Here is a 27536-nt window from a genome sequence, read left to right as displayed (position 1 = left end):
TGTGAAATGAAATGGAAACAGATTGTCCATCTCTATGGTGATGTAAACATTCTATAAGATTTCAGCACCAAAGTATAATTTCATTAAGATACAACCCATTCTGCTAAAAATTGGGGAAAGAGTAGCATTTTCTACAAGGAGTGGAATTTTTTTTTTTAAAAAAACAATGAATACTTCACTCATTGTGTAAGAGACCGCAGTTCTTCTCTTAGAGGGGGAAAAAAAGTTGTTGTTGTTTTTTAGAAAAAACAAGGTTACTTCCATTTCAAATTCATCACCATTCAGAAGATAGAAATAATAAAAAGGGAGGTTAAAGCTCTGTTTATCATTGGAATTATGAAATGAGACTATGCTGGTAAAATTACACTTCGATGCAGATAAGGGACAAAAAAATAATAATAATGCAAAGCCCAGATAATCAGAGGGGAGAAATCGTTTGGAAAAATAGAGTAATGGTGAAAAAAAGGCTTAGGTATGACAGAACAAATTAGATGCAAACTTCTTCTGAGGCACAGATAAAAGGGAAAAGGAAGTAATTGTCCTCCTCTTCATCGCTTCTGGTCAGATTGGATATAAAATACTGTGTTTGGCCTGGGCTTCTGAAAAGATGTCAACAAATTGGAGGGATTTCAGATGCAAAGCAGGGGAATTATGAACGGTCTTCGCGAAATCATTAGTGGAAAGATTGAGGGAGCTAAATGTGACATGATAACTTTCTAAAAAATCAAGCTAGGAACACACACACACACACACACACAGAGCGAGGAAGGGAGAGGAGGGGGATTTTGTATTATGAAAGGCAACATCGAGAGAATGGACAGCATTGCATTGAGATGAGGGAACTTCATAACCGACAGGAGATAAAGACAGGTGTCTCATCATTTTGTTTAGTCTATCCCAGGGGTCTCCAACTTTGGCAACTTTAAGCCTGGAGGACGTCAACTCGATTCCCCAGCTGGCTGACAAAAGTTTAAAAGAGGAAGAGAAACAGCAGGGTCGGACAGCGTCAATAATGGAAGCCGTTTATTCGTTTTATGACTCGCTTATGGTTCCAATTCACCAATATGCTAAATGGCACATAGGTAGTCCTTGACTCATAGCCATTTTCTTAGACCAGGGGTGTCCAAACTTGGAAACTTTAAGACTTGTGGACTTCAATTCCCAGAATTCCCCAGCCAGCCATGGGGAATCCTGGGAGTTGAAGTCCACAAGTCTTGAAGTTCCCAAGTTTGGACACCCCTGTCTTAGACCATTCAAAGTTACAACAGCACTGGAAAAAGTGAGTTATGACCGTTTTTCACACCTATGACCATTGCAGCTTCTCTCCAGGGTCACATGATCAAAATCTGGGGCTTTTTGCAGTCAGCCTAGATTTATGATGGCTGCAGAGTCTTGAGGTCATGTGATCATCATTTGTGATCTTATTAACTGGCTTCAGACAAGCCAAGTCAGTGGGAGAAGGCGGATTCGCTTAACGACCGCATGATTCATTTCACAACTGCTCAATTCACTTAATAATTGTGGCAAAAAAAGGGGTTGTAACATAGGATGCAACTTACTTAACAACGACCTTGCTTAGCAATGGTGATTTTTCACTCAATTGTGAGGACGGCCTGTAATAATATTTGTCTCCAAATAATGACAATGTTCACTTTCCAGTCATTGAAGAATCACTTAGGAAAGCTTAGCTTTTCTTCAGAGAAGAAGCACATGGATTTTTCTTTACTGTAGAATTCTTTATTGGCCAAGTGTGATCAGACACACGAGGAATTTGTCTTTGGTGCAGATGCTCTCAGTGTACATAAGGAGAATAAAATACATTCATCAAGAATAAAAAGATGCAACACTTAGTGATAGTCAAGGTTACTAATAAGCTATCAAATCGTACTAGGAAACAAATATAAATATAAATTGAAAGATAGAAGCAACATGGTTATAGTCATAAGTGGGAAGAGATAGAAACTAGGAAGGAAGAGAAGAATAATAGTAATACATTCTTAGTAAATTATCAACAGTATTGTGGAATTAGTTGTTAAGCAGAGTGATGGCATTCAGGAAAAACCTGTCATTGTGTCTAGTTGTTCTGGTGTGCAGTGCCCTATAGCATCGTTTTGAGGGTACAAGTTGAAACAATTTATGTCCAGGATGCGAGGGGTCTGTAGTTATTTTCACAACCCTCTTTTTGACTCTTGCAGTGTGCAGGTCCTTGGTGGAAGGCAGGTTGGTAGCAATTGTTTTTTCTGCAGTTCTAATTATCGTCTAAAGTCTGTGTTTGTCTTGTTGGGTTGCAGAGCCAAACCAGACAGTTATGGAGGTGCAGATGACAGAGTCAATCATTCCTCTGTAGAACTGAATCAGCAGCTTTAGCAGGATTCAGTTCTATAGTATAGATTCAGTTCTACAGTAGTAGGATTCAGTTCACTTCTGTAGGATGTGACAGTGTTGTGGGTAGCTCTGTACACAGACATTCTCCTACAATGGACCTCTTGACTCTTAACCAAGTGCAGCTTTAGAGGCCTGTGCACTGTTGCTTGATTATTTATGAATTAACTAAACAATTTATACTAACTAAACAATGGCTCGAGTTTGGAAAAAAACAGATCCGATCGTTTTGCTTATCCTCACGGGTTGCCCTAAATGGAAAGCCCGCCCTACGTTTCCTCTCCCCTCCCCGAACGTGGAGACCTCCAAAACTGTTTCCCCAAAACCTGCTTATCCATTCATTACAGTCCTCAGACAGGCAGTAACGTTTTAGCTTTCTTGGCTTATAATTACACAAATACAGGCAGTTGAATTAGCTCGGGTCAACAGAACAATTCGGAGCTCAGTCTGTTTGTGGGTGAGTAGTGGAGGGGACAGTTAGGGAAGAGAAAGCTTCTCCTAAATTCATTGGTGGCTCCGAAGCTATAATTTGTGGTTTCAGAGTGTTTGCTGGTGGTCTCCGGAGAAGAAGGAATAATCCCTATTCCTTGTTTTGAGCTCCCATGTAAAGATGCAGAGCTGGATGTTGAAAGATGATGCCGATATTGAATTTCAGAGTTTTCCTGCAATTTTTGCATTTTACAATCTCACTTTAATGCCCAGTGAGAGTAGTAAAGTGGCAGAACTCTTTAGAGCTCTATCTTAGAATGAAAGAGGTTATGAGAGTATATTATATATTTTGGACTTCAACTTTCAGACTGACTGAGTCTAGGGATTTGATCTCTTACGTATCTTAAAGCCATAAATGTGAGGGATGCCAGTGGCCCACATGTGCTCATCACTTTTATCCCCCTTATTATTTCATATCCAAAATATTATTTTTAAGGTGAAGTGTTGTTGTTAGTTGCGAAGTCGTGTCTGACCCATCTCGACCCCATGGACAATGTTCCTCCAGGCCTGCCTGTCCTCTACCATCCCCTGGAGTCCATTTAAGCTCATGCCGACTGCTTCGGTGACTCCATCCAGCCACCTCCTTCTCTGTCGTCCCCTTCTTCTTCTGCCCTCAATCCTTCTCAGCATTAGACTCTTCTCCAGTGAGTCCTTCCTTCTCATTAGGTGGCCAACGTACTTGAGTTTCCTCTTCAGGATCTGGCCTTCTAAAGAGCAGTCAGAGTTGATCTCCTCTAGGACTGACCGGTTGGATCACCTTGCAGTCCAAGGGACTCGCAGGAGTCTTATCCAGCAACATAGTTCAGAAGCCACCATTCTTTGGCACTCAGCCTTCCTTATGGTCCAACTTTCACAGCCATACATTGCAACTGGGTAAACCATAGCCTTGACTATACACACTTTTGTTGACAGGGTGAGGTCTGTACTTTTTAATATGCTGTCTAGATTTGCTATAGCTTTACTCCCCAGGAGCAAGTGTCTTTTGATTTCTTGGCTGCAGTCCCCATCTGCGGTGATTTTGGAGCCCAGGAAAATAAAATCTGTCACTACCTCCATTTCTTCCCCATTTATTTGCCAGGAATTGAGAGGGCCGGATGCCATGATCTTAGTTTTCTTAATGTTGAGTTTCAAGCCAATTTTTGCACTCACCTTCTTCACCCACATCAAGAGGCTCTTTAGTTCCTCTTCACTTTCTGCCATTAGAATGGTATCATCTGAATATCTGAGGTTACATTAAGACGAAGTACAACTCTACAAATCCAGCTGCAGTAATAGAACAAATCAACAAGGCAACTGTGGCCCAGGAATTGGGTAAAGAGGAGAGCCAATTTGGTTTAGTGGCTAAGGCCCCATGTTAGAAAAAGGGACCATGTAGAATGCTGTGGTATCTAGTTTGTTTTATTGTAAGCTGCTTAAACTCGTGTAAAAGTGAGACGGGCAGCTATATAAATCATATAAATAAATAAAAATTACATTTTAATGAAAGAGTTATGCTGGTATTTGGATTCAAAGCTTGATTATGTGTGTGCAAAGGGACACTGGTAGCTCCTATGGGGATCATCTTAAAAGCAGCTGCTTTTTCTCCCACTGGAATATACAGCTGCTGTCTTCAGCTAATGTTTGATCCAGGGAAAAAGGATACTTGTTTCAAGATATTCCCAAACGTTGTTAGATAAATACGGCATCCTTTAAAGCACAATTTGGCTTTCAAAAATGCACAGCTCTTTTTAATACTGCTTCCGGAACTGGTTTATCTTTCAACAAAATCAAAATAATTGATAACATTAAAATTAATACATTTGATTTTTAAAGAGATGCTTATTCTAGAAAAAATATGTTTTGATTATCTCAAAGGTGCTTCTCCAAAAGGCAATTGTGCTTTTTTTTTTTTTCCTTGAAAATGTTTCGCTTCTCGTCCAAGAAACTTCACAGGGATAGAATCAAGAGCACGTGAAGTGTTAATACCACTTTATAATGCCTTGGTAAGGCCACACTTGGAATACTGCACCCAGTTTTGGTTGCCACAGTGTAAAAAAGATGTTGAGGCTCTAGAAAGAGTGCAGAGAAGAGCAACAAAGATGATTAGGGGACTGGAGGCTAAAACATATGAAGAACGGTTGCAGGAATTGGGTATGTCTAGTTTAATGAAAAGAAGGACTAGGGGAGACATGATAGCAGTCTTCCAATATCTCAGGGGTTGCCACAAAGAAGAGGGAGTCAAACTATTCTCCAAGGCACCTGAGGGTAGAACAAGAAGCAATGGGTGGAAACTAATCAAGGAGAGAAGCAACTTAGAACCGAGGAGAAATTTCCTGACAGTGAGAACAAAAAATCAGTGGAACAGCTTCCCTCCAGAAGTTGTGAATGCTCCAACACTGGAAGTCTTTAAGAAGATGTTGGATAGCCATTTGTCTGAAGTGGTGTAGGGTTTCCTGCCTAGGCAGGGGGTTGGACTAGAAGACCTCCAAGGTCCCTTCCAATTATGTTCTGTTCTGTTCTGTTCTGTTCTAGTCTAGTCTAGTCTAGTCTAGTCTAGACTTCAGTTGAGAACTGAAAGAGCCCCTGCATGAGAAGTAAAATGTTTTCAAAGAAAAAAAAATCCAAGTTGCCTTTTTGGAGGGGAAAAGCACATTTGGGACATCCATGATCCGGATGACTGAGAATCTCCACGAGTCTCAATTACTATTAGTTTATATTAGCGTCTCTTTAAAAATCCCTTTAGATAGGAAGTAGGAGCAGTGCGGACATAAGCTTTCCCTGCTCATGCATCAACACAATTGAAATAATGACAAATTTCGGAAAAACCACTTGGGGACAAAATATGAATTTTGTGGATGGAGAGCCAAGAAAGAAATAAAATATCCGCAGCAAGTAAAACTTCATTGTTGAATGACATGACTTTAGAAAGATGACAGGAGTGTGTGTGTGTGTGTGTGTGTGTGTGTGGAGAGAGAATAGATTAAGCAAAGCTTCATCAAGATTAACAAAGGAAGATTATTGACCTCAGCAGGAAAGAGCAGAAACGTGTTTCATCTTTAACCTTGGAAGATGAATGTTCTGACTGTGGTCGGTGGGAAACCTCTCCAAGAATAAGAACAGCAACTTCCCATTGCATTATTTCCTTCTTGAGTGGGGCTCTGATTATGAGAAATATTGTGGCCGTTCCAATGAAAATCCTTTTCTCCTTCAAATTGAGAATGTGAGGATCCATATCTGGCATGGTGGTAAGTACAGAATTGGCTTGCCCAAAAAAGGGGTGGGGTACTAAATTCCCTCCCTCCATCTTGCTTTTTTTTTAAAAAAAAAAATCATGATTGCATGCATGTTTCAGTAGGTTTAGGTTTAGGTTTATTTGGATTTATATGCCGCCCTTCTCCAAAAGGACTCAGGGCGGCGTACAACATTAAAAACACACATCACAAAAGTTAAAAAAAGATTAAACCCATTTCCAAAAAGACCAAACTGGTTTTTTTTAAAAAGAAACAATACATTGGAATACTGCATTCAGTTCTGGTCGCCACGATGTAAAAAAGATGTGGAGACTCTAGAAAGAGTGCAGAGAAGAGCAACAAAGATGATTAGGGGACTGGAGACTAAAACATATGAAGAACGGTTGCAGGAACTGGGTATGTCTAGCTTAAGAGAAAGAAGGACTAGGGGAGACATGATAGCAGTCTTCCAATATCTCAGGGGTTGCCACAAAGAAGAGGGAGTCAAACTGTTCTCCAAGGCACCTGAGGGCAGAACAAGAAGCAATGGGTGGAAACTAATCAAGGAGAGAAGCAACTTAGAACTGAGGAGAAACTTCCTGACAGTTAGAACAATTAATCAGTGGAACAGAAGTTGCCTCCAGAAGTTGTGAATGCCCCAACACTGGAAGTCTTTAAGAAGATGTTGGATAGCCATTTGTCTGGAACGGTATAGGGTTTCCTGCCTAGGCAGGGGGTTGGACTAGAAGACCTCCAAGGTCCCTTCCAACTCTACTATTGTATTGTATTGTATTTAAAATAAATTAAAATTAACATTAACATTAACAGGCCAGGCCGGCTTGCTGGAAAAGTAGCATTCATTAGCATGGGATTCACGATATCAAAAAGTAAATGATCCCAACGGTTGATAAGTTTAAATATGCTATATGCACGTGTGCATCTATATGGATAAACATATGCATATGCATGTTAACCTCATAAATCTGTTGGTAGAAACATGAAGAAGGTAGAAATGCCAGTAACATGAGCGTAGAACGTAGAATGCCAAACACGGAATAATTGAAACATGGAAATGTTTTAATTAATTAATGTTTTAATTAATAGAGCATAATTATAACATGGGAATAATTATAACGGGAATAATTAAAATATGGGAATGTTTTAATTAAAGCATGAGAACGAATGTCTTCAGGGGGGGAGATTTGGAGTGAGGGAAGGGAAAGAAAGAAAGAGAGGGAGTGATAAAATTTGTGATTCATCATTTCTGATTTTCACTTTCGTTTTGTTAATGGCATTCTTTCTTTCACTGAAAATTTTGCATTTTTTAAAAACTAATAGTTACTTTTACAATAATGAAATATAAGCAATACAGCAGCAACAACAATACAGTAATGGTTTTACAAGGACATGGCTTCCCTAGCCTAATGATAGTGACTAAAATAAATTAAATATATTGCTGTCAAAACAATCCTTCCTTCCTTCCTTCTTAAGGAAGGAACAAATCTATGGATTCTTAAATTTACTAATAATTATTTAATTCATAATAAGTGATGAGTTCTAACAAATTATAACTAAATTCTAATAAATCATAAATCATAATAAATTCTTCTTCCTTCTTAATAAATGGGACCAGTGGTGGGTTCCTACCGGTTGGGACCGGTTCGGCTTAACTGGTAGTGGTTTGGTGGCCTGGGTCGCTGGAACCGGCAGTGACCCAGGCCTGCCACGCCCCCAAACTGGTTCCCTGGTTGGCACCATCAGTGCCGCCATCTTGTTTTTCAGTTCTGGGCATGTGCAGAACAATTTTAATTGCACTGCGCATGCGCGCATCACAAATGAAACGGCAGTAGTGCTGGCCGGAACCCACCCCTGAATGGGACCATCTAGTCCAGGGGTGTCCAAACTTGGCAACTTTAAGACTTGTGGACTTCAACTCCCAGAATTCCTCAGGAAGCGTCTCGGAAAGAAGGTGAATTCTAGGAGTTGAAGTCCACAAGTCTTAAAGTTGCCAAGTTTGGACACCCCTGATCTAGTCCAACTGCTCTCAGATGTTCTCAGAAGCTGAGCAGGGTAGGCTTTGGTTAATATTTGGATGGGGGACTTTTAAGGCTACATTGAAACCTCAGGAAGCGTCTCGGAAAGAAGGTGATTGAAAATTACTTCCATAATTGCGGCCAAGAATATTAAACAAGAATCAAGCTTAAGGGAATTGTGCTTTTTGTCATTTGCTCTCTTAGAAAATGTAGATCGGTGTTAGAAATGTGGTATTAAATGTTAATGGGAGAAACTTGAGAATAAAGTGTCAATGAAGTGTCAACTCTTACTTTGAATATTTAATTTGGATTAATCATGTTTGTAGTTCCCAGAAACAAAAGGAAGCCAGGATTAAAATCCTGGTTTAGAGGATAGGCAAGCACAAGAAAGTTGAGCCTACTGTTTTATTGTACCTTGAGATTCCCAAAACTTATGAATTTTGTCAAGGAAGAACTAAATGCTGAAAGGAGTGTTCTATGTGCCCAAAAACAAACTTGCAAAACATCTTTATTTTTTTGCCATAATTAAGGTTACAGAGGGAATTAGGTACGTCTAGTCTAATGAAGACTAGACATACCTAATTCTCAACATAACCTTAATTCTAATGAAGGAGGAACGCGGTGGCTCAGTGGTTAAGACGCTGAGCTTGTCGATCAGAAAAGTCAGCAGTTCAAATCCCTAGCTCTGCATAACGGAATGAGCTCCCTTTACTTGTCCCAGTTTCTGCCAACCTAGCAGTTTGAAATCATGTAAAAACTGCAAGTAGAAAAATAGGAACCACCTTTGGTGGGAAGGTAACAATCTTCTGTGCACCTTCGGCTTTTAGTCATGCTGGCCACATGACCACAGAGACATCTTCGGACAGCGCTGGCTCTTCAGCTCTGAAACGGAGTTGTGCACCACCCCCTAGAGTTGGGAACGACTAGCACATATGTGCGTGGGAAACCTTTACCTTTACCCTAGGGGAAAAGAAATTTGTATTAATAGAGATATAAGCTCCCCAAAGCTTACAGATTTCTGTATGAAGTTATTTTTTTAAAGAAATTACAAATTAAAGCAGAAATGGGATAAAAGCATCCTGAAGCTGGAAAAATATGAAACCCAACCCTAGTCGAGCCATTAAAACAAGGATTCTTACAGCAACTTTAAGATTTAACATACGTGGTGCTGCAGTTTTTTTTAAGGAAAAGAGCCTCACCTCAGTTATGCGTAAAGAACGTAAGAAGACAATTATAGTCCACCAACAAAGCAGACAGTTTAAGAGATTCTAACAGCAAGGAACTAAAAGAAAATTTGCAAAGGAAAAGAGAAAGGGAGCAAAGTAGAGCCAAAAGGGAAGGACGGCACAGAGGGAGGGAAGCAACGTTTGAAATATCAGAAGGTGTGAAGAATTAAGGTTTCATCATGACAAACCAGAATGTGGCTATTAAGAGTCAAATCCATTAAAATAGGTGTGAATATGCTTGGTGGCTTTAATGAGAGTCAGATCTCACCTATATTGGAGAGAAGGATGCTTTTCATTTGGCCAGGCATTTGCAAGCATCATTAGGATCATCTACATATCAGGAACTTTGTGTTTAAAAGAATTATTTAAAAAAAAAATACCGAAGAGCGATATGGGACTGGGGCAAGGAAAAGAATAAATTAGAGACATCTAAATGAGCCGAATTATGCAGAAAAAAAGAACTCGCTGGTGGAATTTTCGGGGGGGGGGGTATTTCTGCAGGAAATGGTCAGAAAATCAGGATGGTAGTTGCAAAGGTTCAATCAATGTGTGACATGGATTTTTTTAAAAAAAGTAGATCTGATGAAGGAGAAGAGCAAAAAGATCTGGGTGGCAGAGTTAAGTGAGTCATCAGCCTAGAATGGATACATTGCCACAAACAGTCTTCAGTTGAACATCTCTTGAATTCGGTTAATCTTTACCTGGTGCCAGTTTAGTATTGGACCTTAGTTGAGTAGATTCTGGTGCACAGGCTTGAGCAATAAAGCTTCTTCACTGCCAGTTATGGTCCCAATTCTTTGCGCCTGACAAGTTTCAATCAGTTTCAATCACACCAACATGGCTACCATCTTAAATACTTTTTTTTAATCATACTCCGTGGCCATCCATGTGTGTGTATGTGTGTGAATGTTTGCCTGTGTGCACATGGCCTGGGTATGTTGAGCTGGGGAAACTTTTGAAGAAGTCAAAACAGCATTTAGCATCCGAGTGTTTCATTTTCAAGGATCATTATCCTGATACTAAGCTCTACATAAAAGAAAACAAAACAAACTGGATATAGATTATTATTCAGCCAAAAGGGAAAAAAAATAATCTGCTAAGGTTGACCATTAAACACTGTAGAGGAGCAAACAATTAAAGGTAATCCATAACCTTATTATTGGAAAACTTCTGAACATCAACAGTTCTCATTTGGAGAACTCATTTCTCTTTGTGTTTGTGTCTATAAACACACACACTCACACACACATACACCTACATGCCATACATATACATGTTTCTTTTCACATTTTTTTTTCTCACTTAATCCTGTAGTCTTATTTTATCTTTGATTTCTGTATTTTCCCCCCTTCAAACACCCCATCATCATAACTGGTTCCTTGAAGGAAATGTTCATTTATATACAAATAATAATTAACCAAGCCCTTCCCTCAAGGACGGGTCTTCCTTCTTCTTCTCTTTGCCAGTGTACATGCAAATATTGATTTTATTTATTTAGTTAGTTTGTCAAGCGTGTATGAGATAACAGGTATAAGTATAAACATGGACATAAATGAAAGAAATGAATACAAATAAATGGGGACAGTAGGACAGGCACGCTGGTGCGCTTATGCACGCCCCCATTACGGACCTCTTAGGAATGGGGTGAGGTCCACGGTATAGACAGTTTAAGGTTGAAGCTGTGGGGATTTGAAGCTGTAACAACGGAGTCAGGTAGAGCATTCCAGGCGTTGACCACTCTGTTGCTGAAGTCATATTTTCTGAAATCTAGTTTGGAGCGGTTTACCTTCAGTTTGTATCGATTGTTTGCCTGTGTATTTATTGTGGTTGAAGCTGAAGAAGTCGTTGACAGGTAGGATGTTGTAGCAGACAATTTTGTGCACTATGCTTAGGTCAGACCTTAGGCGGTATAGTTCCAGGTTGTCCAGGCCCAAAATTTCAAGCCTGGTGGCATAAGGGATTCTATTGTAAGCAGAGGAGTGGAGTACTCATCTCATGAAATACCTCTGGACTCGCTCAATTGTATTAATGTCCGATATACAGTGTGGATTCCAGGCAGACGAGCTGTATTCAAGAATTGGTCTGGCAAAGGTTTTGCATGCCCTAATTTGCAGTATATGTTACCGGAGAAGAAAGTTCACAGAATTAGGTTTGTATGTTTCTAAGTTGCTACATATGACCTTCTTTTTCCTTCCAGGAAGTTGATGGCAATAAAGTGATGTCTTCATTTGCCCCACACAACTCATCTACCTCCCCCTCGAAGACCGACGAAGGTGGGCGTCAGAGCGGAGAATCATTTTCCAGCACGGTGCTGGGAACTCCTGAACGGCGTAAAGGAAGCCTAGCAGATGTGGTAGACACTCTCAAACAGAGGAAGATGGAGGAGATGATCAAGAATGAGCCTGAAGGTAAGGAGAAATGTTGACTTTGCTACTCTGATCAACTGGACTCCCTACGTTCAGGAAGACGAGTCTACTTATGTCTGTGGTTTTTCCCTTCATATATTACGGATAAAGAGGACACTGTGATTGATAATATACAGCCACCCAGGGTGTGGTTGGACGAAAACTTCCTGTTTTTCCTACAGTATGTGCCAGGCATTCTGTAGTTGGCATTTTTCTTCTACTGATTGTGGAGATCAGGCTACAAATGGTTCTGAAATTGTTTCCTGTGTAAGGAGATATTTTCTTCCACAGTTCCGAGCCTGCTTAGCTTCTGAGAACACTTGTGCCTATCAGATTCTGCCAAGGTTCCCTTAGTTTTGGGCAGAAGTCCATCTTTCCCTTCTCTCTTTCTTTCCTTTTATCTCCCACAATCTCAAGTCCTCTTGAAATATGACCAGAAAGCTCATGGGCAGCATTTTCCTTCACAATAGGCCACATAAACGATGGGAATTAAATAATATCTGGATTGTTGAACATATTGTGTATGTTACAATGGCAAGCATAAGTTGTTGTGAGTCTTTGGAGCATGTTTCTCCTTTCTCTTCTGCATACTTGTAGAAAGTTAACTAAGCTTCAGTTTCCATTGTTGATTATCTGAGGCAGAACCAGTCCTCCAAACCATGCATTATGATGACTGTTGGCTGAATTAAGACCGCTTAATTTATGTGGTTAAAATCCGATGTGCTTCAGTGAAAGCATCAAAAGTGACCATAATTAGTCCATGTTTCGATATTATGATAGATTGGGATTTAATCTAAACTTTTCAAACTTTTCTTCTTGTCTGAACCAGAAGAGGAAGTAGAGATGGAAGGTTTTATGCTCATTCTTGTAACACTAAACCGTGGGTCGGCAAACCTTAAACACTCAAAGAGCCATTTGGACCCGTTTCCCACAAAATCCTTACGGTGCCTGACTGTTTCCTAAGCAGCTATAAAACTAGCATATGTCGTTGAATTAAATGTTCTTTTTTCTTCTGAAACTTTTCTTATCTTGGATTTATCCAAGGTCGAAAAGCTCCGTAAATCACATGCCAGCAAGTGTTGCACATGGGCAGTTGTGACGCATCTTTTGAATGACAGGGAGCCGCAGCAGAGGGATTTAAAGAGCCACATGTGGCTCCAGAGCCATGGATTGCTGACCCCCGCACTAAACCATTATTTCATTTGATATGCGAATTAGCCCATAATCTGAAACAGAGGGCGATAACAAGATGCCTCCCAGTCATTTGGGAAACCGGATTCCATCAGACACAGCCAACATGATCAGAAGTAAGAATTTGTAAGCCCTGTCAACCAACCCAAACATTTGGAAGACACTAAATTGCCCTTTTTAATTTCCCTTTCAAATCCTGCATCAAAACAAATCTATCTGTAGTCTTTGTACGTTACTCCTCCCACCATTCCCTACGATGTTAAAATACTTTGTTATACTTACGTTTATCATGTAAGATGAAGCATCCCTTTTCTTCTTTCAGTAGGCAAACGATATAAAAAAAAATAGCCCAAACAGGCCTCTGAAGATGTCTTGCATTGACATTAGCCAAGCAGCTTCATTGGGAAGTGAACTCTACCCTTAACGCTGGCCATCCTCATGCATGCCTTTGAGTAGATTAGCAATTCAAAACTACCCTAAATTAATAGATATTATTTGCCCTTTTGCCAAAGCAGAATGTAATGGTGGCCTCTGTCTCCATCAAAGAACTGCCTGAGGCAATTGTACTCTGGAGATACTCCTTAGAATGAAATGCAATGATGCGTTGAATCCAGAAGAAGGGTGACCTAGTAGGAAGGCTTTAAATGGTAATCAGGTTTGGAAATGTGTAGTGCTCTTTTCCCTGCTATTTCCAAGTTTTGAGTGCGGGAACTTCATATCCTTTTCCTCTAAGAACTATCAAATGCTTCTCCTTGAGGAGATCCCAAATGGTGAAATGCTAGAAAGAGCTGGCTATTATTTTGATGGGTGGAACTGCATTTCACATTTGAGGTGACAGGAGCCAGGCTGGAGATGCAGAGTGGATGAACCTTGTCTCCCATATGAGTAGGGTAAAGATTTTCCTCTGTTTTGGGAAATAGAAATAGTTTTGTGGTTTTATGTACATTTTTAAAACTCATCTGCCTCTATCAATCAATCTATTTATCTATCTATCTATCTATCATCTATCTATCTATCTATCTATCTATCTATCTATCTATCTATCTATCTATCTATCTATCTATCTGTTATATTCCTTTCCTCCCTGACTTCCGATCGGGGATTCCCCTGTTGTCAGCCAGCAACAGCCATGCTGCGCCTTAGCCAATCAGGCGCGGCATGGCTGAAGGCGGGCTGACCGGCGTTCCTGATTGGATCCTTGGCCTGACAGCTCTTCGTATAAATAGCTGTCAGGCTAAGGAACAGTGCTTCTCTCCTGTATGTCTTCTTGCTGTTATTACAAATAAAATAGAGTTGGACGTTCCTCAGTTTGTCAAGCCTCATTTTTCCCCACACTTCTTCACTGGCGACGAGGATGGGATCCTCCTGAGGCGACGACCCTGACGGAACCCGACCTCTTTACACAGCCGCTTGAGTTTAGCTCCCCGAGCCGCACAACTTCAAGCCGCAATGTCTTCGCTTCCCCCGTTCGCTCCCTTCGGAACCGATGGAGAGGGATGGACGGGATTTTTGGAGCGCTTTGAGTGCTTCCTTCGAGCCAACGGAAAATGGGGTATTCCGATGGAGGAGAAGTGCAGCTTCTTCCTCAGTAGCTGCGGAACCCCGATGTTCAACGCCGCCCGGGTGTTGGCAGCCCCTGTGCCAGTCCACGACCTCGACTGGGACACGCTGATGGCCAAGCTGAAGGGACATTACGCCCCGACCCCATCGAAAATCACCAGGCGGTACGCTTTCCGTCAGTGCGTCCAGAAGCCGCACGAAGATGTCAGCCAGTTCCTCCAGTCCTTGCGGACCACAGCCATACCCTGCGAGTTCCCAGACTTGGAGGACAACCTGGTGGAACAATTCGTTAGCGGCATCAGGGACCGCCGGCTGAGGAGGCGTCTCCTGGCTCGGCCAGAAATCACCCTGACAGAGGCGGTCGCTGAGGCACGGGCGGTGGAGTTGTCAGAGCAATCCGTCGCTGAGATGGACCGCCACCCGTTTCCATCTTCCCCAGCACAGACCTGCCTCATCGATCAGCTGGTGCCCATACCGAGCCCGGCTGAGGAAGAGGAAGAACTCGTGGCTCGCTTGGCAGAGCTGCAGAGACGCCGCAATCCGCGACCTCCGCGCCAGACTTTGACAGCCTGCCTTGGCTGCGGTGGCAGCCACGACCGGTCAGCCTGCCCATTCCGGGCATCCATCTGCCGCCGGTGTTCGAAAAAAGGGCACCTGGCCCAAGTTTGCCGTGCTGTGCTACCACCACCACCATCCCAGGGAGCCACAGGCCAGCAGATGACAGCCGGACCGCAGCAGCAGCCCCGCCGCCAGCCGCGCTCGAAGGCCAGCTGTTACACCGTGGAGCCAGGCCCTACAGCAGCCGCCCCTGCTGAGGCGATCTACCAGGCCTCCGCAGGTGCGGACAGAATCAAGGCGTCAGTCCTCATTGAGGGCGCGCCTTGCGTAATGGAGGTGGACTCCGGCTCGTCCCGCTCCTTAATTGCCTGGGCAGACTTTCAGAAACTGTGCCCCGGCGTCCTTAAACGCCAGCTGTCTGCTAGCCCCGTGGCCTTAAGGGACTATTAGGGGTCACTTATCCCAACCCTGGGCTGCCATACAGTCAGGGTTGAATACGGGGGGTTTTCGGGGTGCCTGCCAATCCTAGTGGTTGAGAAGCCCCTCCCCGCTTTATTGGGGCTAGATTGGTTCCCCGCCCTTGGTCTCTCCGTGCAGGGGGTGCACTCCATCTCAGACACGCCCCCTGACGTAGCTGCTGTCATCTCCGCCTACGCGGACGTCTTTGACGGCCAGCTGGGACTATACAAGGGCACCCCCATCTCTCTTAATTTAGATCCCCAGGTTGCTCCCATTAGGCTGAAGGCCCGCAGGGTGCCTTTTGCCTTAAGGGCCAAAGTTGATGAGGAGATTGACCGCTTGCTGGCGCAGGGCGTATTGGAGCCTGTTGACTACTCACGTTGGGAGACCCCTATAGTGGTCCCTGTGAAGGCCGACGGCTCCATACGCCTCTGCGCCGATTTTAAATCCACCATCAATTTGGCCCTTCAGGCAAACCCCTATCCAGTCCCTGTAGTACAGCACCTGCTCCACTCCCTGGGGCAGGGCTGTATTTTCGCGAAACTGGATATGGCGCAGGCCTACCAGCAGCTCCCGGTGGATGACGAAGCGGCGGCCGCGCAGACTATCGTCACCCACCGAGGGGCTTTCCGTTGCCGCCGCCTCCAATTCGGCGTTTCCGTGGCCCCGGGGATCTTCCAGAGCCTCATGGAGCGATTGCTCCATGGGCTCCCTGGCGTTGTACCCTATTTCGACGATGTCCTGATCGCTGCATCCAGCCGCTCAGGACTCCTCGAAGTACTGGGGAAGGTCCTCGACCGTTTTAGGGGCGCGGGTCTCAAATTAAAGCGCAGCAAATGCTCATTTGCTGTGCCTAAAGTGGATTTCCTCGGCTTCTCCATAGACGCCCACGGAATCCACCCCACCCCTGCGAAAGTCGCAGCCATCAAGAACGCCCCCACCCCCGCCTCTAAGGCGGAGCTGCAGTCGTTCTTGGGGCTTTTAAATTTCTACGCGCCATTTCTGCCGCACAAGGCGTCACTAGCCGAGCCGCTGCATCGGTTGCTCGACCGATCGACGGCCTGGCGCTGGGGCAGCCGCGAAGCGCATGCGTTCGCGGCTGTCAAAGACATGCTGACGTCAGAGGCAGTCCTAGTCCAATATAGTGACAGGATGCCCCTGACTCTAGCGTGTGACGCCTCCCCCGTGGGTTTGGGGGCTGTCCTGAGCCACGTACTCCCCAACGGCTCGGAAGCCCCCATAGCTTTTTATTCCCGGACACTCTCTCCAGCGGAGAGAAACTACAGCCAGATCGACAAGGAGGCTCTGGCTGCCGTGTCCGGGGTTAAAAAGTTCCACGAATACCTCTACGGACGGCATTTCACGCTCTTCACTGACCACAAGCCGCTCCTTGGGCTTCTGGCCGGTGACCGTCCGACCCCTCCCATTCTGTCACCCCGGATGACACGTTGGGTGGAGTTCCTAGCGGCATACTCGTATGCCCTGGTCTACCGCCCTGGCAAGCAGCTGGGGCATGCTGATGCCCTCAGCCGCTGCCCCTTGCCCGTCTCCAACCCTCAGACAGTGCCTTGCCTGTCTGTTTTGGCCATTGCAGACCTCGCCTTGCCGCTCTCTGCGGGCGATGTGGCGGCAGCGTCTCTGGCCGACCCCACCCTCTCCCAGGTGATGACCTGGGTTCTGCGGGGGTGGCCTGGGGGGCCGGTGTCCGACGGCCACCGCCCCTACAAGGCCAGGCAGTTAGAGCTGTCCCTTCACAGTGGGTGCCTCCTGTGGGGGGACAGGGTGATCATTCCACCCACACTGCGTGACCAGGTGCTGTCTCGCCTCCATGAGGGCCACCCTGGCATAGCGCGCATGAAGGCATTGGCGCGCAGCTATGTCTGGTGGCCCCGTCTGGACGACGAGATAGCTACCTGGGTTGCCAGGTGCTCGACCTGCCAGGTCTCCCGTCCAGCGCCTCCGGCGGCCCCGCCGCGGGAGTGGGAGATTCCCCGCGGCCCATGGTCACGCCTCCACCTGGATTTCGCTGGGCCTTTCCGAGGCCAGGTTTTCCTGGTTGTGGTGGACGCTTACTCACGCTGGGTGGAGCTCATGCTCATGACCTCCACCACAGCCGAGGCCACTGTCCGAGCACTAACGCGCCTGTTTGCCACCCACGGCTTGCCGGACGTCGTTGTGTCGGACAATGGTCCTCAGTTTGCGTCCACCGTGTTCCAGGGTTTCCTGGCCACCCAAGGCATCCGGCATGCCCTCGTCGCTCCCTATCATCCGGCCAGCAATGGCCGGGCGGAACGCGCTGTCCGCTCGGCCAAAGACGCCCTTGGACGAATGGACAAGGGCGACTGGCCCACGAGGGTGGCTGCTTACCTCCTGGTTCAGCATTCCACCCCGTGTCCACTGTCCGGAAAAACCCCCGCGGAGCTGCTGATGGGCCGGCGCCTGCGGACCACCTTAGATAGGTTGCACCCAACCTATTCTGAGGCACAGCCGAGCAACCTGGGACCCCCTCCCCGTTCCTTTCGTGAGGGCGATCCAGTATGGGCAAGGGCTTTCTCCGGGGATATTAAGTGGGTGCCTGCCACCGTCACTTTTGTAACCGGCCCCTGCTCTTACAGGGTCCGGACCGCCGACGGTGCAGACTGGCGCCGCCACGTGGATCAATTAAGGCGTCGCGAACCTTTGGATCCACACAACAACCCCGCAGGGTCGGCCTTGCCAATTCCACCCGAGGCCCTGGGGTTGGCGCCGCACCCGATACCCCCGCCGTGGCAGTTGCCCAGACCGCAAGAAGTTTCGGCAGAGACTGTTCCAGGCGCCTTCCGCCTTCCACAGCCCTCCATCGTTCCAGCCCCCGTTGGGCTACCAGCTCCGCCATTGCAACCGACATTGGCCTTCTCTCAATCAGGCCAGCCTCTCCCTAGTTGTAGTTCAAAATTCCCTGTCTCAAGCCCGCCAGCGGCCGCGCCACCCCGGCCCTGCCTACCTGCTCCTGAGTCTCCGCCTCCTCCTCCGGCTGGGGTAGGCCTTCAAGATGGCGCCCGGAGCTCCACTCCCTCCAGGGAGGAGCTCCCACGGACTCCTCCTCCGACGATCTGCCCAGTTCTGAGGCGGTCTGGGCGTGTCCGACGCCGCCCAGCCTATCTTAGCGACTACGCATGCTCCACTGTTACGCATGCGTCCTCGCTAGGGGGGAAGGAGTGTTATATTCCTTTCCTCCCTGACTTCCGATCGGGGATTCCCCTGTTGTCAGCCAGCAACAGCCATGCTGCGCCTTAGCCAATCAGGCGCGGCATGGCTGAAGGCGGGCTGACCGGCATTCCTGATTGGATCCTTGGCCTGACAGCTCTTCGTATAAATAGCTGTCAGGCTAAGGAACAGTGCTTCTCTCCTGTATGTCTTCTTGCTGTTATTACAAATAAAATAGAGTTGGACGTTCCTCAGTTTGTCAAGCCTCATTTTTCCCCACACTTCTTCACTATCTATCTATCTATCTATCTATCATCTATCTATCTATCTATCTATCATCTATCTATCATCTATCTATCTATCTATCTATCTATCTATCTATCTATCTATCTATCATCTATCTATCTATCTATCTATCTATCTATCTATCTATCTATCTATCTATCTATCTATCTATCTATCTATCTATCCACCCATCCACCCACCCACCCACCCACCTACCTACCTACCTACCTACCTACCTACCTACCGATATAGATATATTTATTATTTATTTTATTTATTTTCTTAGATTTTTAGACCGCCCCTCTCCCAAAAAGGGACTCTGGACGGTGTACAGTCAATAATAAAAACATTCACAATAATTAAATACGTTTAAACTGCATTTAAGATACATTGGAGGAGGAAATAGACTGTGCTAAGAAATAAATAATACTAATCTTAAAACATCACAAATAAAACCCCAACCCTAAAATAAAATAAATTCCTGGGAGGTACAACTAAGAAAGTGCCAGGCCAGCTGATTGAAACAGGTGAGTCTTTAACTTTTGCCGGAAGGAACGGAGGTCGGTGGTAGTTCGAATGTCTGGGGGGAGGTCATTTCAGAGGGTTGGGCCCATCACAGAGAAGGATCTACTCCTAGGTGTCGCCCGCTGGCATTGACTAGCAGACGGCACCAGGAGGAGCCCCTCTCTGTGTGAGCGAATAGGTCGCAGGGACGTGTGTGGTAGGATGCGATCCTGCAGATAACTAGGTCCACTGCCATGGAGCGCTTTAAAGATGGTGATCAATACCTTGAAACGCACCCGAAAGGCCACAGGTAGCCAGTGCAGCTCGCGCAGGAGAGGTGTTACGTGGGAGTAACGTGTACGTCCCATAATAGCCCGCGCGGCTGCGTTCTGAACTAGCTGCAGTCTCCGGATGCGTCCCAAGGGAAGCCCCATGTAGAGAGCATTGCAGTAGTCCAGGCGAGACGTCACCAGCGCATGAGTGACCGTGCGCAGGGCACTCCGGTCCAGTAGGGGGCGCAATTGGCGCACCAGGCGAACCTGGTGGAACGCCCCCCTTGCCACGGCTGCCACATGGTCCTCCATTGACAGCCGGGCATCAAGGAGGACGCCCAAATTGCGCGCCCGCTCCACAGGGGACAATTGTTCGCCCCCTATGGCCAGCGATGGAGTCAGCTGGCTGAACCGAGGTGCCGGTAACCACAGCCACTCGGTCTTGGAGGGGTTGAGTTTGAGTCTGTTGTCCCCCATCCAGACCCCGACGGCTTCCAAACACCGGGACATCACTTCGACAGCCTCGTTGGGGTGGTTTGGGGTTGAAATATACAGCTGAGTATCATCAGCGTAAAGATGGTACTCAACCCCAAAACCACGGATGATCTCACCCAGCGGCTTCACATATGCGTTGAACAGGAGAGGCGAGAGGACCGACCCCTGTGGCACCCCACAAGTGAGTGGCCTCAGGGACGATCTCTGCCCCCCTGTCAACACACATTGCTTCCGGTCAGAGAGGTAGGAGCCGAACCACCGCAAAACGGTGCCTCCGACTCCCATCCCCTCCAACCGGCGCAATAGGATACCATGGTCGATGGTATCAAAAGCCGCCGAGAGGTCTAATAGGACCAGGATAGAGGAGCAACCCCTATCTCTGGCCCTCCAGAGATCATCAACCAACGCGACCAAGGCTGTCTCAGTGCTGTGCCCGGGTCGGAAGCCGGACTGGCGCGGGTCTAGATAGTCGGATTCGTCTAGGTGTCGTGGGAGCTGCTGCGCCACCACATTCTCAACAACCTTCGCCAAGAAGGGGAGGTTGGAGACTGGACGATAGTTAGCTAGCTCCATTGGGTCGAGCGCAGGCCTCTTGAGCAAGGGTCTCACCACCGCCTCTTTCAAGGCGGTTGGTAAGTATCCCTCGCTCAGTGAGGCGCTCACCAGGCCCAGGAGCCAGCCTCGTGTCACCTCCCAGGCTGCCAGTACCAGCCAGGAGGGGCACGGGTCCGTTAAACAAGTGGTGGGTCGCAGCCGTCCACGCAGCCTGTCCAAATCCTCGGGGGCAACAGAGTCAAACTCCTCCCAGAATGGTCTCTCAAGACTCGCTGTTGGCGGCTCGTCTGGTCCACTGACGGAGGTCCACCCGCTCCGGATCTGATCGATTTTGTCCTGAAGATATTCCCCAAACTCCTCTGCTCTACCCTGTAAGGGTGTCTCCCGCGCCCCCTGCGATAAGAGGGAGCGAGTCACCCTAAACAGGGCGGCAGGGCGGTTATCCGCGGACGCAATCAGAGCAGCACAATGTCTACGTTTGGCTGCTCTTATTGCCACAAGGTAAGTCCGCAAATAGGCTCTTACCTGTGTTCGGTCAGATTCGGAGCGCGAGGATCTCCATCTGCTCTCTAGACGTCTCCTGTGGCGCTTCATCACCCTGAGTTCCTCAGTAAACCAAGGAGCCCGGGTGGGTCGATGCCGCAGGAGAGGTCGCAACGGCGCAACCCGGTCCAAGGCCCCAGTCGTCGCCCTATTCCAGGCAGTCACTAGGTCCTCGGAACGGGAGCGGGACAAGGCTACAGGTATTGGCCCAAGCTCCGTCAGGAATCTATCAGATTCCATCAGGTGCCTGGGGCGGTACCAGTTTATAGAGTCTGGTTCCGCCTCCTCGCGGTGGGGGATAGCGCCAGGGAAGTCCAGCCGGAGGGATGAGTGGTCTGACCATGACAGGGGCGTGATAACTAAATCCCCTATTCCCAGATCACTCGTCCACTGTTCAGATACAAAAATGAGGTCCAGTGTGTGGCCCCCTTCGTGAGTGGGGCCCTGCACTAATTGGGTCAGGTCCATGGCCGTCATGGAAGCCATGAACTCTCGAGCCGCCTCGGAAGCCGCTCCCGTTGACGGCAAGTTGAAATCCCCCATGACCAAAAGTCTGGGAGTCTCAACTGCCGTCGCTGAGATTAGCTCGAGGAGCTCGGGCAGGGCTGCTGATGCATAGCGAGGAGCCAAGTATACAATCAGCAAGCCCCACTGCCTCCCTGGGCCCCAACTCACACCAAGGGACTCACACCCGGGTATCTGAGGAACAGTGAACTCCCTCGGCTCTAAACATTCCCGCATAACCACCGCCACCCCACCACCCTTACCCAGGGCCCGAGGCTGATGGAATGCTCGAAAACCCGGTGGGCACATTTCCACAAGGGGTAAACCACCCTCGTGGCCCAACCAGGTCTCCGTTATCCCTGCAAGGTCTAGCTCCCCCTCTGAGATCAACTCATTAATGAGGGGGGCCTTGTTGGTGACAGACCTTGCATTGCAAAGCATCAGCCGCAGGCCCTGGCTCTGTAGCACCTGTCCACCTAGACTGCAGGGGTTGGTACAAGCGACCGGGCGTAACCAGCAGCCGCGGTCTCCCAACCGACCTTGGGATCTTATCCTGTCCTCGCATCCCCTCCTCCCCGCAACCGTTGTAATAGGACAACCCTCTGCTTTCGTGACCTTTATATTCCCCCCCTCCACCGCGTCCCCGTCCTTCCTGGACTCACCCGTCTGTCCAGCTCTGGCCCTCCTCCCGGTCTGGTTAACCCTCCCCCCCACCCTGGGACCCCCTAAAAAAGATAAAAAACACTTTACTAAAAATCCCCTTAGCTTCCGATTCCTGCACCTCTCGGGGTCCACGAACCCGTCCTCGAGGCGGGCCCTTGAAAGAGCCAAGGGCCAAGCCTGCGAGAGAGGGGCCTCCCGCAGGCGGAGCAAGTCTAACCTCGAATACGTTATTAAAAGTCCCAATAGGGTAAGGTACTGATAAAACAAAGTTGATAGGTCATAGCCGACGGGCTAGGGTCTCAATAAGGATTATATATAGATTAGATATAGATAATATAGATATAGGTATAGATATAGATATAGATAAATGGCTGTGGATGCGTGTATGTTCCAACATCTCTGGAACACCTTGAGCAATTTCAACCAAACTTGGTACACAAATTACTTACTCTCTGGAAACAAATACTGTGAGGGTAAGGTACCCTAACACCCCATTGGGGGCGTGTGTTCTGTTAAGATACAGCCTGTTGTCCCTTAAAATGGCTTCTCCTGTACAGCGCTGTAGAGTTGCCATGGTAACAGCTTCACAGTACTCTACAAGGGGGCTCCCTCTGGTAAGGGGGAAAATCCAACATTAGAAATTGTGGCGACGTTCATGGAAGGAGGCTTGGGATAAATAAATACCCGGGCAGTGCCGGGTTATCAGCTAGTTAAGACTATTTTAAGACATGTTCTGCAGTTGCTTTGTGGCTGTGGGTCTCCCTTTTTCAAAACGGTGGGAAAGTAGGCCAGTGAAATTAGCAGCATTATTGGAGTAAGATTTAGGGTTCTCAATTGTATTCAGGTCTTTGGTTATTGCTTTTCCTGTCCTAAAATAAGATCCAGTGTTGTGCAATACTTAAAGTGGTAGACTAAGATTGAGGAGAGCCAAGAAAGCTCGTTGGGTGACTTTGGGTTGGTCACTCTCCTTCTCAACCTCAACCTAGCTCACAGGATTAGTTCAAATTAGTTCACTTAGTGACCTTTTGAAGTTGCAATGACACTGAAAAAAAGTGACATGGCCATTTTTCACACTTATGACCATTGTGGCATCCCCAGGGGCACCTGATTTATATCCGGACGGTTGACAACTCACCCACATTTATGACAGTTGCAATGGCCCGGAGTCATGTGAGTCTCCTTTTGCAACTTTCTGACAAGCGAAGTCAATGGGGAAACCAGATTCACTTAACAACCACGTTTCTGGTTTAAGAACTTCAGTGACTCGCTTAACAAACGTGCTGAGAAAAGTAGTAAAATGAGACAAAATTCACTTAGCAGCAAAAAATTGGGGGCTCAATTGTGGTCGTAGGTTGAGGACTACCTGTACACTTTACAAGGGGGGAGAGGGTACTTGGTGCAATGGACAATGTTTGACTTGGTTTTGCATTGAACAATTCTGGTTTTCCCGAGCAATTTTTTCCTCCTTCTCTACCTTCCGTACATTGGCATAGAAAATGGTCCTATTGATTCATCATTCCCTTCCTTCACTTTCTATATATTGGCACAAAAGGTAGGAGTTTTCAGAGAACCCAGGATTTTTAGGGCACAGCAGTTGTTTGAAAAAAAAAGGAGAGTTTAGAGACACCGTTGTGCCATTACAATAAAGGATGCGATGGTGAATTAACTAAAAATAGACCCTGAAATGCTTCAGAATTCTTCACACCCTTGCTAACACCAGTCCAGCTTCATCCCTTGTAGGGCTTGGCCAGCATCCAATTGTAGCTGTCAGCTGTGGGGACCATCTAAATTTGTTCAGCGAAAACTAATCACCATGGTGATTGGAGAAGTGGAGATTCCTTCCTGCCCACATCCAGTTGGTTGTTAATGTTGTTCAGATGGACAAGGAAAGGAATCTTCCTCTTAATAAATGGAACTTGTTTTAAAGAGAGGAGGGTTCCAACAAATCCCGTTTGAGCCTTAGCTGGCTCCATGGATTAGAGTTTGATGAGGGACTAGATGGGGAACTCATCAAATCTGCAGCTGGCAGGAATAGCCAACACTCCCGAAGATAGGCTCAGGATCCAGATGGCTCTTGAGCAGAGGTGAAATTGCAAAAATTTCCTTACCGGTTCTGTGGGTGTGGCTTGGTGGGCGTGGCTTGGCGGTGGTGGGGTCATGTGACTGGGTGGGCATGGCCAACTTTTTTATTTTATTTTTTAAAGCATTTTTTAACTTAAAAATGCTTTAAAAATTAAAACAAAAGTTCCGACGATTGCTCTGCACAGCTGATCGTCGGAACTTTTTAAAACTTTTTTTTAGCATTTTTCAACTACCGTTTTTTTTCTCCCGAACTAGTAGGTAAAAAATGCTTTTAAAAGTTTTTAGAATCAGCTGTGCGACAATCAGCTGTGCTGCACAATCATTGGAACTTTTTTTTTTTTTTTTTACTTTTTAAAGCATTATTTTTTTTACTACCGGTTCGGGCGAACCAGTAGCATTTTTATTACCGGTAAAGGTGAACCGGTCCGAACCGGGTAGCATGTCATCACTACTCTTGACAGACTTGAACCCTGGGCCCTCTCTATCAAAATGAAATTCAATGTAGAGAAGACGCTTAGGCAGGTAAAACCAAAAGAAGGATTAAGAATAACACCATAGCAGTGTTCCAATATCTAAGGGGCTGCCTCAGAGAAAAGGGAGCTTAACCTATTCTCCAAAGCACCCGAGGGCAGGACAAGAAGCAATAGATGGAAACTAATTAACTAAAAGACCTAGAAATGAGGAGAAATCATACAGTAAAAACAATCAATAGAATGGAATAGAATGGGATGGGATGGGATAAAATAGAATAGGATGGGATGGGATGGGATAGAATAGAATAGAATAGAATAGAATAGAATAAATAGAATAGAATAGAATAGAATAGAATAGAATAGAATAGAATAGAATAGAATAATAGAATAGAATTCGGCCAAGTGTAATTGGACACACAGGGAATTTGTCTTTGGTGCAGATGCTCTCAGTGTACGTAAAAAGACAAGATACATTCGTCAAGAATCATAAGGTACAACCCTTAATGATAGTCATAGGGGACAAATAAGCAATCAGGAAACAATCAATATCAATATAAATCAGAAGGATGCAAGCCACAAACTTACAGTCCTGCAGTCATAAGTGGGAGGAGATGGGTGATAGGAACGATGAGAAGATTAATAGTAATAGTAATAGTAATGCAGCCTTAGTGAATGGTTTGACAGTAGTGATGGAATTATTTGTTTAGCAGAGTGATGGCATTCGGGGAAAAAACTGTTCTTGTGTCTAGTTGTCTTGGTGTGCAGTGCTCTATAGTGTCGTTTTGAGGGTAGGAGTTGAAACAATCTATGTCCAGGATGTGAGGGGTCTGTAGATATTTTCACAACCCTCTTTTTGACTCATGCGGTGTACAGGACCTCGGTGGAAGGCAGGTTGGTAGTAATTGTTTTTCCCTGCAGTTCTAATTATCCTCTGAAGTCTGTGTCTATCTTGTTGGATTGCAGAACCAAACCAGTTATGGAGGTGCAGATGAGAGACTCAAGCAGTAAATCGGCTTGCCTTCAGAAGTTGTGAATGCTCCATCACTGGAGGCTTTTAAGAAGAGACTTGACAACCCATTGTCTAAAAAGATAAAGGGTCTCCCGCTTGAGCAGAGGGTTGGACTAGAAGTCCTCCAAGGTCCCTTCCAACTCTGCTATTCTGTTAAGTTGCATTCCGACTGGCACCATCTCTCCATCACAGCCTATTCATAAATAATATATATATATTTTTATGAAAATCTGAACCTTTGTTCTTATGCAAGCAAAGATGGGGAGCATTTGAAGAAGGATGCTTGCTTGTCTTCCAAAGGGATGGAAAAAGATCTCAAACTGTGTGCTTAGCTTTCATACCGTCTCCTGCGATGTATCTGGCTAGGCGACTTCACAGTATCAGAGACGTCTCTTTTAACTGCAGGTTAATAAAAGGAAACCCCATGCAAGAGAGGTTTCCTGTACATGTTCCAATTCAACTTGGCCAGAGCTTTGATACCCAGCCATTAAATGCCAGGCTGAAAATAATGATTTGGGGGATAGAAGAGTAGAAATATTTTGTGGGGGAGGGGAATACCTTATGTTAATATTCACTTTCTTTCAATCTTGTTTTGTTCATGATCTGGCTTTCCTTTGGAGATGGTTACCCTTCGTGCTACTACAAGGATTTATGGCGGCCGTGTTCGCACGGCATTATTAACTAGGGTTAAGACTTCACGTACAACATGTTATTTGTTTGTGGTTGCCGTCTTTGTGAACTGGCTTGGTTGTGTATGGGTGGCTGTGTGTACTTATATGAACTTAAATATTTTGGTTAACTTAAGATCCAGTGTATTGTATGAATGTAAAAAGTGGGTGTCTCAGTGGCTAAGATGCTGAGCTTGTCAATCAGAAAGGTCGGCGGTTCGGCGGTTCGAATCCCTAGTGCCGCGTATTGGCGTGAGCTCCCATTGCTCGTCCCAGCTTCTGCCAACCTAGCAGTTCGAAAGCACGTAAAAAACGCAAGTAGAAAAATAGGAACCACCTTTGGTGGGAAGGTAACAGCGTTACCACGGAGACGTCTTCGGATAGTGCTGGCTCTTTGGTTTTGAAACGGAGATGTGCACCGCCCCCTAGAGTCGGGAACAACCCACACATATGTGCGAGGGGAACTTTTACCAAATACTTTAGTTATCTTAGGATCCAGTGTATTGTATGAATGTAAAAAGTGGGTTAAGACAGTCACCAAGGTTTGGATATTGGGCAAATGCAGCCAGGATCACATTTTGGTTGTTTGGCTGCTGGATCCCCTGTCTGACCTCATGCGACAGGAATTTGTAATGTTTTTGCCAATTTCTGGCACTTACTTCTGGTTTCTGGAGGAAAAAATGCCTATTGGGGAAAAAGGATTTACTTCACCGTGGTGTTTCCTTAACGACCATTGTAAAAAAAAAAAAAAAAAAAGGAACTTCAAATCCAGTTATATGATGCCT

The 27536-nt window shown here is 46.1% G+C and overlaps 1 protein-coding gene across 11 annotated transcripts in view; it reads left to right on the top strand.

The window, feature by feature from the left end:
* SOX5 (SRY-box transcription factor 5) overlaps positions 1-27536 on the top strand; it is a 973495-nt gene that overhangs the window by 564275 nt on the left and 381684 nt on the right. For all 11 annotated transcript variants that reach the window (XM_081957811.1, XM_081957805.1, XM_081957814.1 and 8 more), the window contains one exon: positions 11537-11747. In XM_081957811.1, the coding sequence (XP_081813937.1) occupies positions 11537-11747 (211 nt within the window). The remainder of the gene's footprint in view (positions 1-11536; positions 11748-27536) is intronic.

The sequence above is a fragment of the Natrix helvetica genome (genome assembly GCF_964273705.1).
Source record: "Natrix helvetica genome assembly, chromosome: 6".
In the NCBI taxonomy this organism is placed as follows: domain Eukaryota; kingdom Metazoa; phylum Chordata; class Lepidosauria; order Squamata; family Natricidae; genus Natrix; species Natrix helvetica.
The sequence above is the reverse complement of the archived record's forward strand: the minus strand, read 5'-3'. Positions and strand labels throughout refer to the sequence as shown.